At 41.4% G+C, this 14,070-nt stretch overlaps 1 protein-coding gene across 2 annotated transcripts in view; it reads right to left on the reverse strand.

Annotated features, from left to right (window-relative positions):
- Window positions 1-5,239: 5,239 nt before the first annotated feature.
- TMC7 (transmembrane channel like 7) overlaps window positions 5,240-14,070 on the reverse strand; it is a 50,783-nt gene continuing 41,952 nt past the window's right edge. For both annotated transcript variants that reach the window (XM_024123626.3, XM_024123624.3), the window contains 3 exons: window positions 10,546-10,701; window positions 7,929-8,007; window positions 5,240-7,073 (listed from right to left, as the gene is read on the reverse strand). In XM_024123626.3, coding sequence (XP_023979394.1) covers window positions 7,063-7,073; window positions 7,929-8,007; window positions 10,546-10,701 — 246 coding nt within the window. In that variant the 3' untranslated portion in view covers window positions 5,240-7,062. The remainder of the gene's footprint in view (window positions 7,074-7,928; window positions 8,008-10,545; window positions 10,702-14,070) is intronic.

Consider the following 14,070-nt stretch of genomic DNA (forward strand, 5'->3'; position numbering starts at 1 on the left):
CAGCGGCCATGGCTCACGGGCCCAGCCGCTCCGCGGCATGTGGGATCCTCCCAGACCGGGGCGCGAACCCGGTTCCCCTGCATCGGCAGGCGGACGCGCAACCACCGCGCCACCAGGGAAGCCCCGAGAACATTTATTATTGCTATTATTATTTCCACTTTACTGTTAGTGAGAACGTACATTGGCGCAAATTGGTTTCTTAAGGGGAGGGTTGGGAAGGGAAGATTTAGCAACATATTTCTTTTAAGTCTATATCCAATCTGTCAATGTAGACTCATCAATTGTAACAAATGTATCGCTCTGGTGGGGGAGTCGGTGCATGTGTGGAGGCAGGGAGTATATGGGAAATCTCTGTACCTTCCTCAATTTTGCTGTGAACCTAAAACTGCTGTAAAAAAAATAAAGTCTTAAGAAAAAAAAATTTGGACACTTTAAAAAATGCATATCCACTGATACAACAATCCTACTTCTAGGGATCTATGGAACAGAAATAATTTTTCGAATGTGTAATGTATATGAGGGCAAAAAATCAAAGGTGCATACCTGAAAGGATGTAGAGCAAAACATTTAATAATGGTAACTTCAAGGGGTTGGGATAGTGAGAAGGGGGCTTTCATTTTTTACTTTACACCCTTGGATTATACATCTTTATATATATATATATATATATATATATATATATATACCTCTTTATTGGAGTATAATTGTTTCACAATGCTGTGTTAGTTTCTGTTGTACAACAAAGTGAATCAACCATATGCATACATATATCCCCATATCCCCTCCCTCCCACCTTCCCTATTCCACCCCTCTATGTCGTCGCAAAGCACTGAGCTGATCTCCCTGTGCTATGCGGCTGCTTCCCACTAGCTATCTTACGTTTGTAAGTGTATATGTGTCGACGCTACTCTCACTTCACCCCAGCTTCCCCCTCCCCCAGCCCCCCGTCCTCAAGTCCATTCTCTATGTCTGCGTCTTTATTCCTGCCCTGCCACTAGGTTCATCATTACCATTTTTTTAAATTCCATACATATGCGTTAGCATACGGTATTTGTTTTTCTTTCTAACTTACTTCACTCTGTATAACAGACTCTAGGTCCATCTACCTCACTACAAATAACTCAATTTTGTTTCTTTTTAAGGCTGAGTAATATATGTGCCACATCTTTATCCATTCATCTGTTGATGGACATTTAGATTACTTCCATGTCCTGGCTATTGTAAATAGTGCTGCAGTGAACATTGCGGTACATGTCTCTTTTCGATTTATGGTTTTCTCAGGGTACATGCTCAATAGTGGGATTGCTGGGTCATATGGTAGTTCTATTTTCAGTTTTTTAAGGAACCTCCATACTGTTCTCCATAGTGGTTGTATCAACTTACATCCACACCAACAGTACAGGAAGGTTCCCTTTTCACCACACCCTCTCTAGTATTTATTATTTCTAGATATTTTTGATAATGGCCATTCTGCCTGGTGTGAGGTGATACCTCATTGTAGTTTTGATTTGCATTTCTCTGATGATTAGTGATGTTGAGCATCTTTTCATGTGCTTTTTGGCCATCTGTATGTCTTTTTTGGTGAAATGTCTCTTTAGGTCTTCCGCCCATTTTTTAATTGGATTGTTTGTTTTGATATTGAGCTCCATAAGATGTTTGTATATTTTGGAGATTAATCCTTTGTCCGTTGTTTCATTTGCAAATATGTTCTCCCATTCTGAGGGTTGTCTTTTCATCTGGTTTATGGTTTCCTTTGCTGTGAAAAAGCTTTTAAGTTTTATTAGGTCCCATTTGTTTATTTTTGTTTTTATTTTCATTACTCGAGGAGGTGGGTCAAAAAAGATCTTGCTGTGGTTTATGTCAAAGAGTGTTTTTCCTGTGTTTTCCTCTAAGAATTTTAGAGTGTCCTGTCTTACGTTTAGGTCTTTAATCCATTTTGAGTTTATTTTTGTGTATGCTGTTAGGGAGTGTTCTAATTTCATTCTTTTACATGTGGCTGTCCTATTTTCCCAGCACCACTTACTGAAGAGGCTGTCTTTTCTCCATTGTATGTTCTTGCCTCCTTTGTGATAAATTAGGTGACCATATGTGTGTGGGTTTATCTCTGGGCTTTCTATCCTGTACCATTGATATATTTCTGTATTTGTGCCAGCACCATACTGTCTTGATTACTGTAGCTTTGTAGTATAGTTTGAAGTCAGGGAGCCTGATTCCTCCAGTTCCATTTTTCTTTCTCAAGATTGCTTTGGCTATTCGCTTCCCTGGTGGTGCAGTGGTTAAGAATCCGCCTGCCAATGCAGGGGACACGGGTTCAAGCCCTGGTCTGGGAAGATCCCACATGCCATGAAGCAACTAAGCCCGTGCACCACAACTACTGAGGCTGCACTCTAGAGCCTGCGAGACACAACTACTGAGCCCGCACGCTGCAACTACTGAAGCCCACACGCCTAGAGCCTGTGCTCCGCAACAAGAGAAGCCACCGCAATGAGAAGCCCGCGCACCACAGCAAAGAGTAGCCCCCACTCACCACAACTAGAGAAAGCCCGTGCACAGCAACGAAGACCCAACGCAGCCAAAAATTAATAAATAAATAAATAAAAAAGATTGCTTTGGCTATTTGGGGTCTTTTGTGTTTCAATTACCCGTTACTATAAAATATTTAAGATACACTACTATTGTAAAATAATGTTGCTGTTTTCAAATTAACACACTGCAATAATTTAAAATTATGATTGACTATTATATACCTTTTTAAATCCAAATAGTTGGTGAAAGTGAGGGTGTTGTAACATTCTCATGTAAAGCTCCTGAGTGTAAATCTAGCTCTCAAAAACCTTAAAATCTTGGCTGTAATCCCATTTCCAGGTCTCTGTCTCAAAAAAAAAAAAAAAAAAAAACCAAAAAAATATTGACAAAGATTTTTTTTTTTTTTTTGCGATAAGCGGGCCTCTCACTGTTGCGGCCTCTCCCGTCGCGGAGCACAGGTTCCGGACGTGCAGGCTCAGCAGCCATGGCTCACGGGCCTAGCCGCTCTGCAGCACATGGGATCCCCCCAGACCAGGGCACGAACCCACATGGGCAGGCGGACTCTCAACCACTGCGCCACCAGGGAAGCCCAGTGTGTCTCATTTATTATCAGTGACATTTGAAAACAAAATGTTAAGCAGCAAGGGAAAATTTAAAAAAATTGTGGGGACTTCCCTGGTGGTCCAGTGGTAAGACTCTGCCTTCCAATGCAGGAGGTGTGGGTTCAATCCCTGGTCGGGGAACTAAGATCCCACACGGCCGTGGGGTGCTGCCAAAAACTTAAAAAAAAAAAAATTGTGATCCATCTGTATGGTGTTATGTAACCTACTGAAATGCTTATAAAGAACTTTGGGGCTTCGCTGGTGGCGCAGTGGTTGAGAGTCCGCCTGCCGATGCAGAGGACACGGGTTCGTGCCGCGGTCCGGGAGGATCCCACATGCCGCGGAGCGGCTGGGCCCGTGAGCCATGGCCGCTGAGCCTGCGCGTCCGGAACCTGTGCTCCGCAACGGGAGAGACCGCAACAGTGAGAGGCCCGCGTACGGCAAAAAAACAAAACAAAACAAAAAAAAACTTTGGATAAAATGAGAAAACACTTATGAAAAAGAAATGAGAATACAAATTTTTTTTCTTTCTCTTCTTTTCATCCTCCCTCCCTCTGTTCTTTCTACCTTAAAGGGAATTTGCCAAGATTAACAGTGGATGTCCACAAATATTGCTCATACATGATGTTTACTTTTTTTTCTCTGTAGCTTTCAATGTTCCCTTTATTTTCTATAAGAAGTATTTTTGTAATGAGAATACAAAATTTCATAAAGAAAAGGCTTATTATTCCCTAATTCAATCCTCAAAAATAGAAGTGAATGTCTATATTATTTTTCCATTTTAAAGATAAGGGATCTTTATCTCACAGTGGTAAAGACACCTGTACAAAATTACAAAGTACAAAGTACAAGTACAAAGCCATTCTATGTCCCAAGCACATCCCATGCATTGGAAAGACAATACACCAAATGGAATTTACTAATAAAGCAACATCCTATATAAAGAAGACACATTCATAAGTTCTGTCTTCCTAGGGATCAGACCTTGCAGTGCCATCCCAGGAAATTAATTCCTTTCTTCTCCAATACTTACTCAAGTGGGTATCTACAATCAGATATGTAGCTGCAGGAATTTACTTTGCTAACTTAAGAGTTAATGCAGACTAAAGACTTGCCAAACTGGATTCTTCTCTTTGCTGGAATTAGAATATTTTGTGATTGCAAGAAAGTGCAAGGCCATCTTGATAAAGAACAAGAACCTGAAGCCAATGGGGTAGAACAGAGAAAAGAGAAAGGTTTGCATGGACTTTCAAAATTCCAGCTCCGAGTACTTGTAATGAGGTGTGTGTGGGGTCCGGGGTAGGGGGATGGGAGGGGGGAGTGACTGAAAACTAAGTATCCAGCATTGGTGAATGATTATGAAAGTATACACTGACACAATGGAAGAATACCATGTAGTCATTAAAAAGAATGAGTAGCTACTCTCCATATAAAGATCTTCACGATGTTATTAAGGAGAAAAAATTGAAAAGCTCATAAATAAATAAATATCACACATACAACAACAGATACATATCTGCTTGAATATATAATTTTCTGGGAGAATAAAATAAGCATTATTAGCAGTGTTTCCCTCTGGGAGGTGGCATGGGGAGTCTTGAAATAACTTTATGTCTTTTAAGTTGAAAACACACACACACACACACACACACACACACACACACACACACACACACATGCCTCCTTGGCTTAAAAGCAAGTCTTAAAAGCACTCATTTGATGATTTTCTATAATTAAACACTTCTTTCTTCTCTCTGATTCTAGGAAAAGGTAAAGAGCAACTTTACAAACTGTTACAGCTTTCATGATCACTTGACTGCTAACAAGACGCCTCCAAGAATTCAAATACACACAATCACATTTTAAAACCTTCAAGACATAGTTTAATCAGTAGTTGTAATGCACATTTGTTAGCGAGAGCTGCACTTTTAACAATTATACAGGCATCACCTGCAGTTATTAAAGTTATCAAAACATATAAAAACATTCAAGTAAGAAGTATGCAAATTAGCAGCATTTAACTAAAATGAATCTTATTAGCATATTTCAGTATAATAATAGGGAAAGAAAACAGAGCTTCCATCACACACACACACACACACCACAGAAAACTTGACTTCTCAGAAGCATGGTGAAGGCAAGAATGTTATACATATAAATTCTCTAGGCAAAAATGCCAACAGTTTAGAATTTTTTAAAAGTGAGGATGGAATGAACTTTCGTTTGCTCAAAATTCCATGATACTAGTTATTAGACTTAAAAATTCATAAACCTTAACAAGATAAGAAAAGCCTGAAAAGCTCATCAGTTTTATAGGTATAAAAATATCCTGTGTTAATACTACCTGTAGAAGAGAAGAAAAAAAAATTGTTTGGCAAAGGGACAAGTATACAGAAATATGTTAACTATGGTGAGCTTGTTTTGCTTCTCAGAGCAAGGAGTCAATCATTTTTGAGTAATGCGGGGAGGGTGGGAGGGTGGGAAATATTCTTCACAGCAGCAGCTTTCTAAAACCTGCACCCACCTTTAAATTCCAGGCTACCCCCAGGAAAGGTTTAGAGCCAGTGAAAGGAAGGAAAACAACAGAAGGAGGGCACAAACGGTCCGTTACAAAACTACAGTACTTTGAAAAAGATTCTGAAGGTATTAGAATGAAAACTGCTTACATTAAACCATAGTCTAGGCTTATATTAAAAGGTTTAAAGCTATCAATTTCAGGTAAGCTTATCATCGATGAGGTATTTATTGCATACGGTTTTTATGGTAACGGAAATCTGAAGAGATACTCTGCATGTTTTTGTAAAATAAAATTAAAAATTTTAAGCACAAGAGAAACAATAGCCCTTAAAAATATGAATATGTACATTTAAGACGCCAGCATTCAGTCTAGTTTGGTACACCGGCACAGGCTGGTCTGATGCTGCAACTCACATGCCAAAATACTCAAAGACTCAACAGTCCTTTCCGGCCTGGCTCCGAACCATGAAGTGTCATTCAGAGACCTCAGTGCAGGAAGGGAATCGGCCTTTGTAAGACTGAGAGACAAACTTTGCCTCTCAATCTTGATGGCACTCTGCCAAGTCCCCAAACCCAGGACTAGAGGGACGGAAGTTTTGTGGATATCCAGGCCCTTAAAGGCAGTTTGCCCTGAGTAACAAAGCTGTAGCAAAATGCCCAGGAAGCTACGAAATCCAGGCTGCCATCCTGCCGCTGTTCCCCTCCTCATAGGGCTCAATCCAGGGTACTCAGGGCCTTGCTTATTCACACAGCAGGAAGGGCTTTTCTCTCCTATAATATTATTCTCATATTACATGTTATCACGTAGCTGAAATTACATAACCATCCTCTTCATGCTCCCACCATCTGGTCCAAACATCACAATTCAAGGGTTTTCTCCATTAAAAAAAATCGAGTCTCCATTTTAAGTCTACGGAACCATCCTAGAGAGTCACTACTTCTTAAGGAACACTTCTCAGCCTAAACCCCCAGAACCTGGCTCAAAAGAACTAACCCAGGCTCATGGATAGATGACCTCTACAGTTAACTTTAAAAGACAATACAAATAAGCTTGTAAAACTATAAATGGTCTCTCCACAATTTTGGTTGAAAAGCTTTAATGGCTTCAGTGTTTTGGTTGAGTCTGAGCTGCTGGGCCTCAGGCAAACCTACTTTTCTAAGTCCCTAAAGCATTAAACAGGGGCTGGGTTATGTAAACACAGGCACTGGAGCTGCAGGTATGGAGCCACTTTCAGGAAAGGCCCAAACTCCAGAAAAATATATTTAAAAATTTCTGCTAAAACCTCAGGTGGATGGTGTAGGCTGGCAGGTCACCAGGCCAGCCTGCAAACTGCACGCTGCAGCATCCCCCCGTCAGTCTAGCCGGTTCCTCATATCCCTCTGGGCTTCTGTTAGTTTCTGGATTAGATAACGCTTGTCACGACTTTCCTAAAAACACAGACAAGTTCAAGAGCACATTCAATATATTTGGAAACAAATATCATTATTTCGACCTAAGAAATTACCTATCAGACTTGGTAGGTAATAACCACTGGACCATGGCAATGGCCTCCAAATTCCCTCTCACTCTTCCTCCCTCCCCAGCCCCTGGTCCACAAAGCGGCCTTGTAAAACTGTTCCTTTAAAAATGAACATCAGACTTTTACTTACCACCCTCCAATGGCTTCCCATCACACTCAGAATTAAACCCAAACTTCCCACCGGAGCCCTCAGGTGATGCTGTGACCCCAGCTATGCTGTGACTCTAGCATTGCCTTGCTTCTCCCCATCATCCTGCACCCTCCAGCCACACCGCCCTTCCCCCTGGGCCCAGGAGTGCCCGGCTCACTCCTCGATGTACCCTCTGCCTGTTACTCTCATGCCCAAGACCTCCCATCATTGGCTCCTTCTCATCATTCGAGTCTCAGCTCCACCGTCGCCGCCTCCAAAGAGGCCTTCCGTGGCCACCATCTCAGCAGCAGACGGTCCACCCGCCACTCTAACTACCTCTCTGTATCATCTTCATACCAGTTATCACAATTGGAATTTATCTTTTTTCTTTAACTACTAAGCAGCCTTGTCTCTCTTCTTCACCTGTGTATCCCAGCACAGTATGAGGATACAAATGTTGAGGGAATGGATGAGTCAGGGAATGAATGGAGCTGGAGGAGGCCGAGCCTGAAGGCAGGGTTCTGGGGGAGTGGTGATGGGAAATCCCACCCTCTCTCTGGGAAAAGCTTCCCATTCCTTTCAGTGTCCTGGGTAAATGTCCCAGCCTTGCCCCTGGGACTGGTGCTTCCTTACCAGGGACAGCTGCTCTCGGAGCTGGACAACCACCCGCTTGTGCGCTCCTGCTAGGGCGATGAAGTAGAACATAACGAGACTGCAACAAAAGGCAAGAGGTCACTAGGGAGTTCGTACCATCTCAAGGCCACTGGAAAACAACCCGACACACTTTGCCTGGAATAGTTTTACTTTTGTTAGAAAAAAAGAAAGAAAACCCTCATGTCTCCCAAGCAGAGGGCATCAGAAACAACCAGAGGTATACATCTGAAACTAACACAACATTGTACATCAACTATACTCCAATAAAAAGAAAAGAAAAAAACAAAAAAGAAACAGCCAGAGGGGTTTTATTTGGCAGTGGCGGCAGAGACTGATTCCTGCCTTGCTTTCTAGAGTTAATATTAAAAGCCGCTGACGCTCGCCTTGCACAAACGAGAGGGGAGAGAGGAGGAGATGGGCCAGAAGGTGAGCTCAGCACAGAAAGAACTGGCTGTGGACGATCATTGTGGAACCTCCCTGGCCTCAGTTTCCTCATCTATAAAATGGGGATAACAGAGGAAAATCCAGTGATCCCAAGCCTAAGATAATACAATTTTGAATAAAAGCAACTGGCAATTGGTTCCTGTTTTCTGTGCAGGGGAGGTGGCTGCCTGTCCAGTCTCCCCAGAGAGGGCTGAGGGTCACTGGAATCAGTGATGTCAGTCTTCTCTTCTGGAAGTCCTCATGGCCAAGGACAAGAATGACCCCCAAAGATGTGGAAGCCAGATCAGGTAACCACCACCAGATGGTGCCAGCCAAACCACAGCTGGGGTGAATCGATTAGGATGGAACCGCTGGACTCTGGGATCCTTGCAATTCCAGGCTAACTGGCCGCAACCCCACAATCATTTTATTAATATCAAAGGTATCCTGCCTTTAACAAATGAATTTTTTAACCCCTTTCTTGCATTATGGTGGGGTTTTCCTCTACTAATATCTATATCGTGGGATAATTGTGATGATTGCATGAGTTAATACATGTAAGCTACAATCAATTCCAGTGATTTGTGGTAGTTCTTTTCTGTTCTATAGTCTCCAGGAACACTGAACCAGTGTCCTGAGGGGAAATACAGAATAGGTACCTTCATTCACCTGGTCACAACATCTTTGTCAACTGATCAATACTGTGTTTTATGTTTCTTGAGAGAGAAGGTTATTAATACATAACCCTGTTTCTGTTTCAAGACACCTTATTTAATACCACTGAACTCACAGCCAACAGCACCATGACACGTGCCTGAATGAAGCTTATCTAACACACATATTTTCTTCATAAAACCCACCCCAGCCTTCTTGCACTTAGGAACCCTAGACGGCACTTCAGCTCTGCGCGTGAACAGTGAAAGCACCAACCAAAAGCACAAAATGCAAGAAACATCACACTAAATGGATCACAAAAAGGACACTTAAGTTACAGTCTGAGCTATGGTTTGAATATCTGTGTCCCCCTCAAATTCATATGTTGCGAAATCCTAATCCCAAGGTGATGGTATTAGAACATGGGGCCTTTGGGAGGTGATTAGGTCATGAGGAGCCCTCACAAATGGGATTAGTGCCCTTATAAAAGGGACTCCAGAGAGCACCTAGTCCCTTCTGCCATATGAGAATACAAGAAGTCTGTAAGCCGGAAGAGGATCTTCACCCGACCATGCTGGCACTTTTATCTTGGACTTCCAGCCTCCAGACCGTAAGAAATAAATTTCTGTTGTTTAGCCACCCAGTCTATGATATTTCACTACAGCAGCCCAAATGCACTGAGACATTGTGCATCAGGCAACTCAAATTTTTTGCTACTCTACGCATGTCTACAAATAATCACCAAAAAAACCACCATTAGTACTGACTTTTGGGTTACAAAAATATTTTAGCTAGTAAGCACATTTGCAGTACAGAAAAAAAATATGGAATTTATGAATAATGAGAATGGGCTATAATTAGAACAATGCCTAGTACAAAGTAAGTCCTCAACAGATATTTGTGATTAGAATTACACTCAAAATGAATCACTGCACAAAAACCCTCGTCGCCCCTGCACCCAACACTTGTCATTTACCGAGCCTTCACTAAAGGCCAGGTCCTCTGCTAAGCACTTCACCATGTGTCCTTCTTCTCACAGCCCTACGAGGTATGTGCCATTCTTATTCCCATTTTCCAGGTGAGGAAATCGAGGCTCAGAGAGGGTATGTGATGACCTGAGGCCACACAGCTTGTAAGTGGTAGAGCCAAGGTTCAAGTGCATGCTTCTAGTCTGGTGCTCTTCTCTCAGCCCAGTTTTCAGTTCCTTTTCCAAAGAGCAACTAATTTTGTGAATAATCAGTAATATAATAATAGGCAACATTTATTGGGTTATATTTTATAAGTCACGCTTCTGGCTAAGTACAGATCCCCAATACAAGTGGGATCTCCCTGAACCTGCTCAGTGACCCTCTGAAAGAATTACTATTGGTATTATTTTGACATCTTAGAGATGGGAAAGTGTGGCTCAGAGAGGTTTGGTACCATATCAGGAGTCGCGGGTGAGCACCATTTTCCAGCGGAGAGGAGCCCACCAGCCACAGTGGAAAATACCCACAGAATCCAGGTGGTTCTCACTCACCAGATGATCATGAAGAAAGGCACTGCAAAGGCTTCCGACGTGATGCCATGGACCAGAGACTGCAGAGAGCTGGGGAAGGTGCTCACCGTCTTGGGGACCACGTCCCAGGTGGTGTTGAAGTTGGTGAAGGGCCCACAGGCTTTGGAGGAAGGGATGCTACCAGGACACAGAGCACGGGGCTCAGGGCCAGGTCTGCAGCACAGGCTGAGCATCCCTCCTCTGCGTACCCACAAAACTTTGTTAACAGTGACCCACAAGGATCCGCCTGACCTCATGGGCCTTCTGGAATATTCCAGTCAAAAATGCTTACCCTGAAATCTCATCAAGTCTCTAGACCTGACTTCCAGTTTATAGGAAATTCAGGACAGAAGGTCAAGTTTAAAAATAAGAGTTATCAAAAAAATAAATAAATAAATAAATAAATAAATAAAAATAAGAGTTACCATATGATCCTGCAATCCCACTCCTGGGCATATACCTGGAGAAAACTCTAATTCAAAAAGATACATGCACACCCATGTTCATAGCAGTACTATTTACAGTAGCCAGGACATGGAAGCAATCTAAGTATACATCAACAGATGAATGGATAGGAACATGTGTGTGTGTACACACACACACACACACACACACACACACACACAATGGAATATTACTCAGCCATAAAAAAGAATGAAATAATGCCATTTGCAGCAACATGGATGGACCTAGAGATAATCATACTAAGTGAAGTAAACCAGACAAAGACAAATATCGTATGATATTGCTTATATGTGAAATCTAAAAAAAAGATACAAATGAACTTATTTACAAAACAGAAATAGACCCACAGACATAGAAAACTAACTTATGGTTACCAAAGAGGAAGGCCGGGGGGTAGGGATAAATTAGGAGTTTGGGATACACACTACTATATGTAAAACAGATAACCAACAAGGACCTACTGTATAGCACAGGGAACTATACTCAATATTTTGTAATAACCTAAAAGGGAAAAGAATGTGAAAAAGAAAAAGCCATATATATACGGCTGAATCACTTTGCTGTACACCTTAAACTAACACAACATTGTAAATCAACTATACTTCAAAAAGAAAAAAGAACCTGTTACTTGAAGATAGCTACTCTGGTGATATTTTAGAACAACAATAAATTGAGCACCAGAAATTAAAAAAAGAAGGTCAAGTTAAATGACATTGTGAGAAAGCAATCAGACAACTCCAGAATGTGGGGAGTCTGCCCTTCAGTCTCTTAATTTAGTGGTGAGGAAACTGTTTGAAGAATCAAAGACTAAGGAGACATCGCAACCAAAAGTAATGAGTAAAACTTGAAAGATCTTCATTTAAAAAAATAAAGCTATAAAAGACTATCTTGGGACTGGAGAAATTTGAAAGTGGCAGGAATATGATACTGGCATTAATTTTCTTAGGTGTGATAATGTTATTGTGGATATATAGAAGGGAGAATGTCCTTATTTTTAGGAACTGTATGTTCAAGTATTTAGGAATGAAATGTCATGATGCCTACAACTTAATTTCAAATGGTTCATCATCACACACACAAAAAACGTATGTATATACAGAGAGAAAACAAACGTAGCAGAATGTTAACAGCTGGGACAGCCAGGTAAAGGGTATATAAATTTTCATTGTTGCTTTTTTCAACTTTTCTATAGATTTAAAAGTTTTCAAAATAAAAAGTAGGGAAAAATAAAATTACAATGGAAAAAATTAAATTAAGGCTTACAAGAATTGCCTACATTCTTATCATAAAGTGCTGTGTAGGAAATTTTCCACTGCAGCTCTATTTTAGGGATAAAAATAGATTCCTGGAAACAACCTAAATGTTGTTTAAGGAAATGGATGAACAATTTATGATCCATTCATACAATAGAATAAAGAACCACTGAGAGAGAGACAAACACATACAGATATGACTGTCTTAGACAGAAACTAAGTAGTTAGGAAATAGAATTGGGGAATGAACTTCCGCCATATACTCTTTTATACTTTTTGAGTTCTGTTCCATGTGAATGTATTTCTTATTAAAAAAAATCAAAGCTAAAAATTACTTTAAAAGAATGAGAGCTCTCTATGTGCTGGCCTGGAAACAGGCACAATATAAACTGAAAAAAAAAAAATTAAGCTGCCAAACAGTATTATTCCATATCCATTAAAAATACATTTTTCAGGCTTCCCTGGTGGCGCTGTGGTTGAGAGTCCGTCTGCTGATGCAGGGGACGTGGGTTCGTGCCCCGGTCCGGGAAGATCCCACATGCCGCGGAGCGGCTGGGCCCGTGAGCCATGGCCGCTGAGCCTGCGCGTCCGGAGCCTGTGCTCCGCAACGGGAGGGGCCACAACAGTGAGAGGCCCGCGTACCACCCCCCAAAAAAAAAAAATTTTTTTCATAATAACCTTCTGGAAGGGTTCATAAAATGTTAACAGTGGTTACCTCTTAGAGTAGCACTAAGAGGTGAGAATGGGGAGCAAAATTTTCTCTTTAATTTATACCCTTTTCTGTACTGCTTGAATTTTTCCATATATGTAACATACCACTATTACAATAAAAATATATGACTCAATTTAGTTTAAAAAATAATAAAACCTGAGAGAGGAATTCAAAGTTCTAGACTTTTCATTTAAAGATTAAGAAATGGAAAAAAATAAGATAAAACAAAATAAGGATGAAGAAATGGAATTCCATGAGACTGTAAGTCAAGGGTTGGCAAACTATAGCCCATAGGCCAAATCTGGCCCACAGCCTATTTTTTTTTTTTTTTAATATTTATTTAGTTGCACCCGGTCTTTGCTGCCACACGTGGGCTCCTTAGCTGAGGCATGCATGTGGGATCAGGTAGTTCCCTGACCAGGGATTGCATCTGGGCCCCCTGCATTGGGAGCGCAGAGTCTTACCCACTGCACCACCAGGGAAATCCCAAGCCTAATTTTTATAAATGAAGTTTTACTGGAACACAGTCATGCCTGTTAGTTTATATATCATCTATGGCTGCAACATAGATGATATATAAACAGTTGGGCTGAATAGTTGCTATAGAAACCATATGGCCCAGAAAACCTAAATCATTTACTCTCTTTCCAGCCTCTGGTATAAATGCTTAGAACACTAGCGAGAGGCATCACTGGGATTTGAACCGTCAACTTCCCATCCTCAGGACTGAGCATTTCTGCTTTTTCCAAATTCCACACTAGACACTACATTCCTTGTGCTATGTCTGAATTGTCTTTATACCCCTAGCAGCTAGCACAGTGCTTGGCAACAGAAGACACTCCAAGTCTTCTCAATGACCATGTATTACCTTCATAATCAGAAACAAAGAAACAATCGCAAAGGGGACTAGAAGAGAGATACTAGGAAAAGGGATCTGGGTAGAATAGAGCCAACCGACACTCTCAAACACAGTGAGAACCCTGCAAGCCCAAGTTCAGAAGTGACCCAAGATATTCCAGCATCCAGATGGAGATTCTGAAACAAAGGTGGGCCTGGCGGAGCCAAGAGTGACTTACT

Source organism: Physeter macrocephalus, chromosome 14 (assembly GCF_002837175.3).
Source record: "Physeter macrocephalus isolate SW-GA chromosome 14, ASM283717v5, whole genome shotgun sequence".
Classification (NCBI taxonomy): Eukaryota; Metazoa; Chordata; class Mammalia; order Artiodactyla; family Physeteridae; genus Physeter; species Physeter macrocephalus.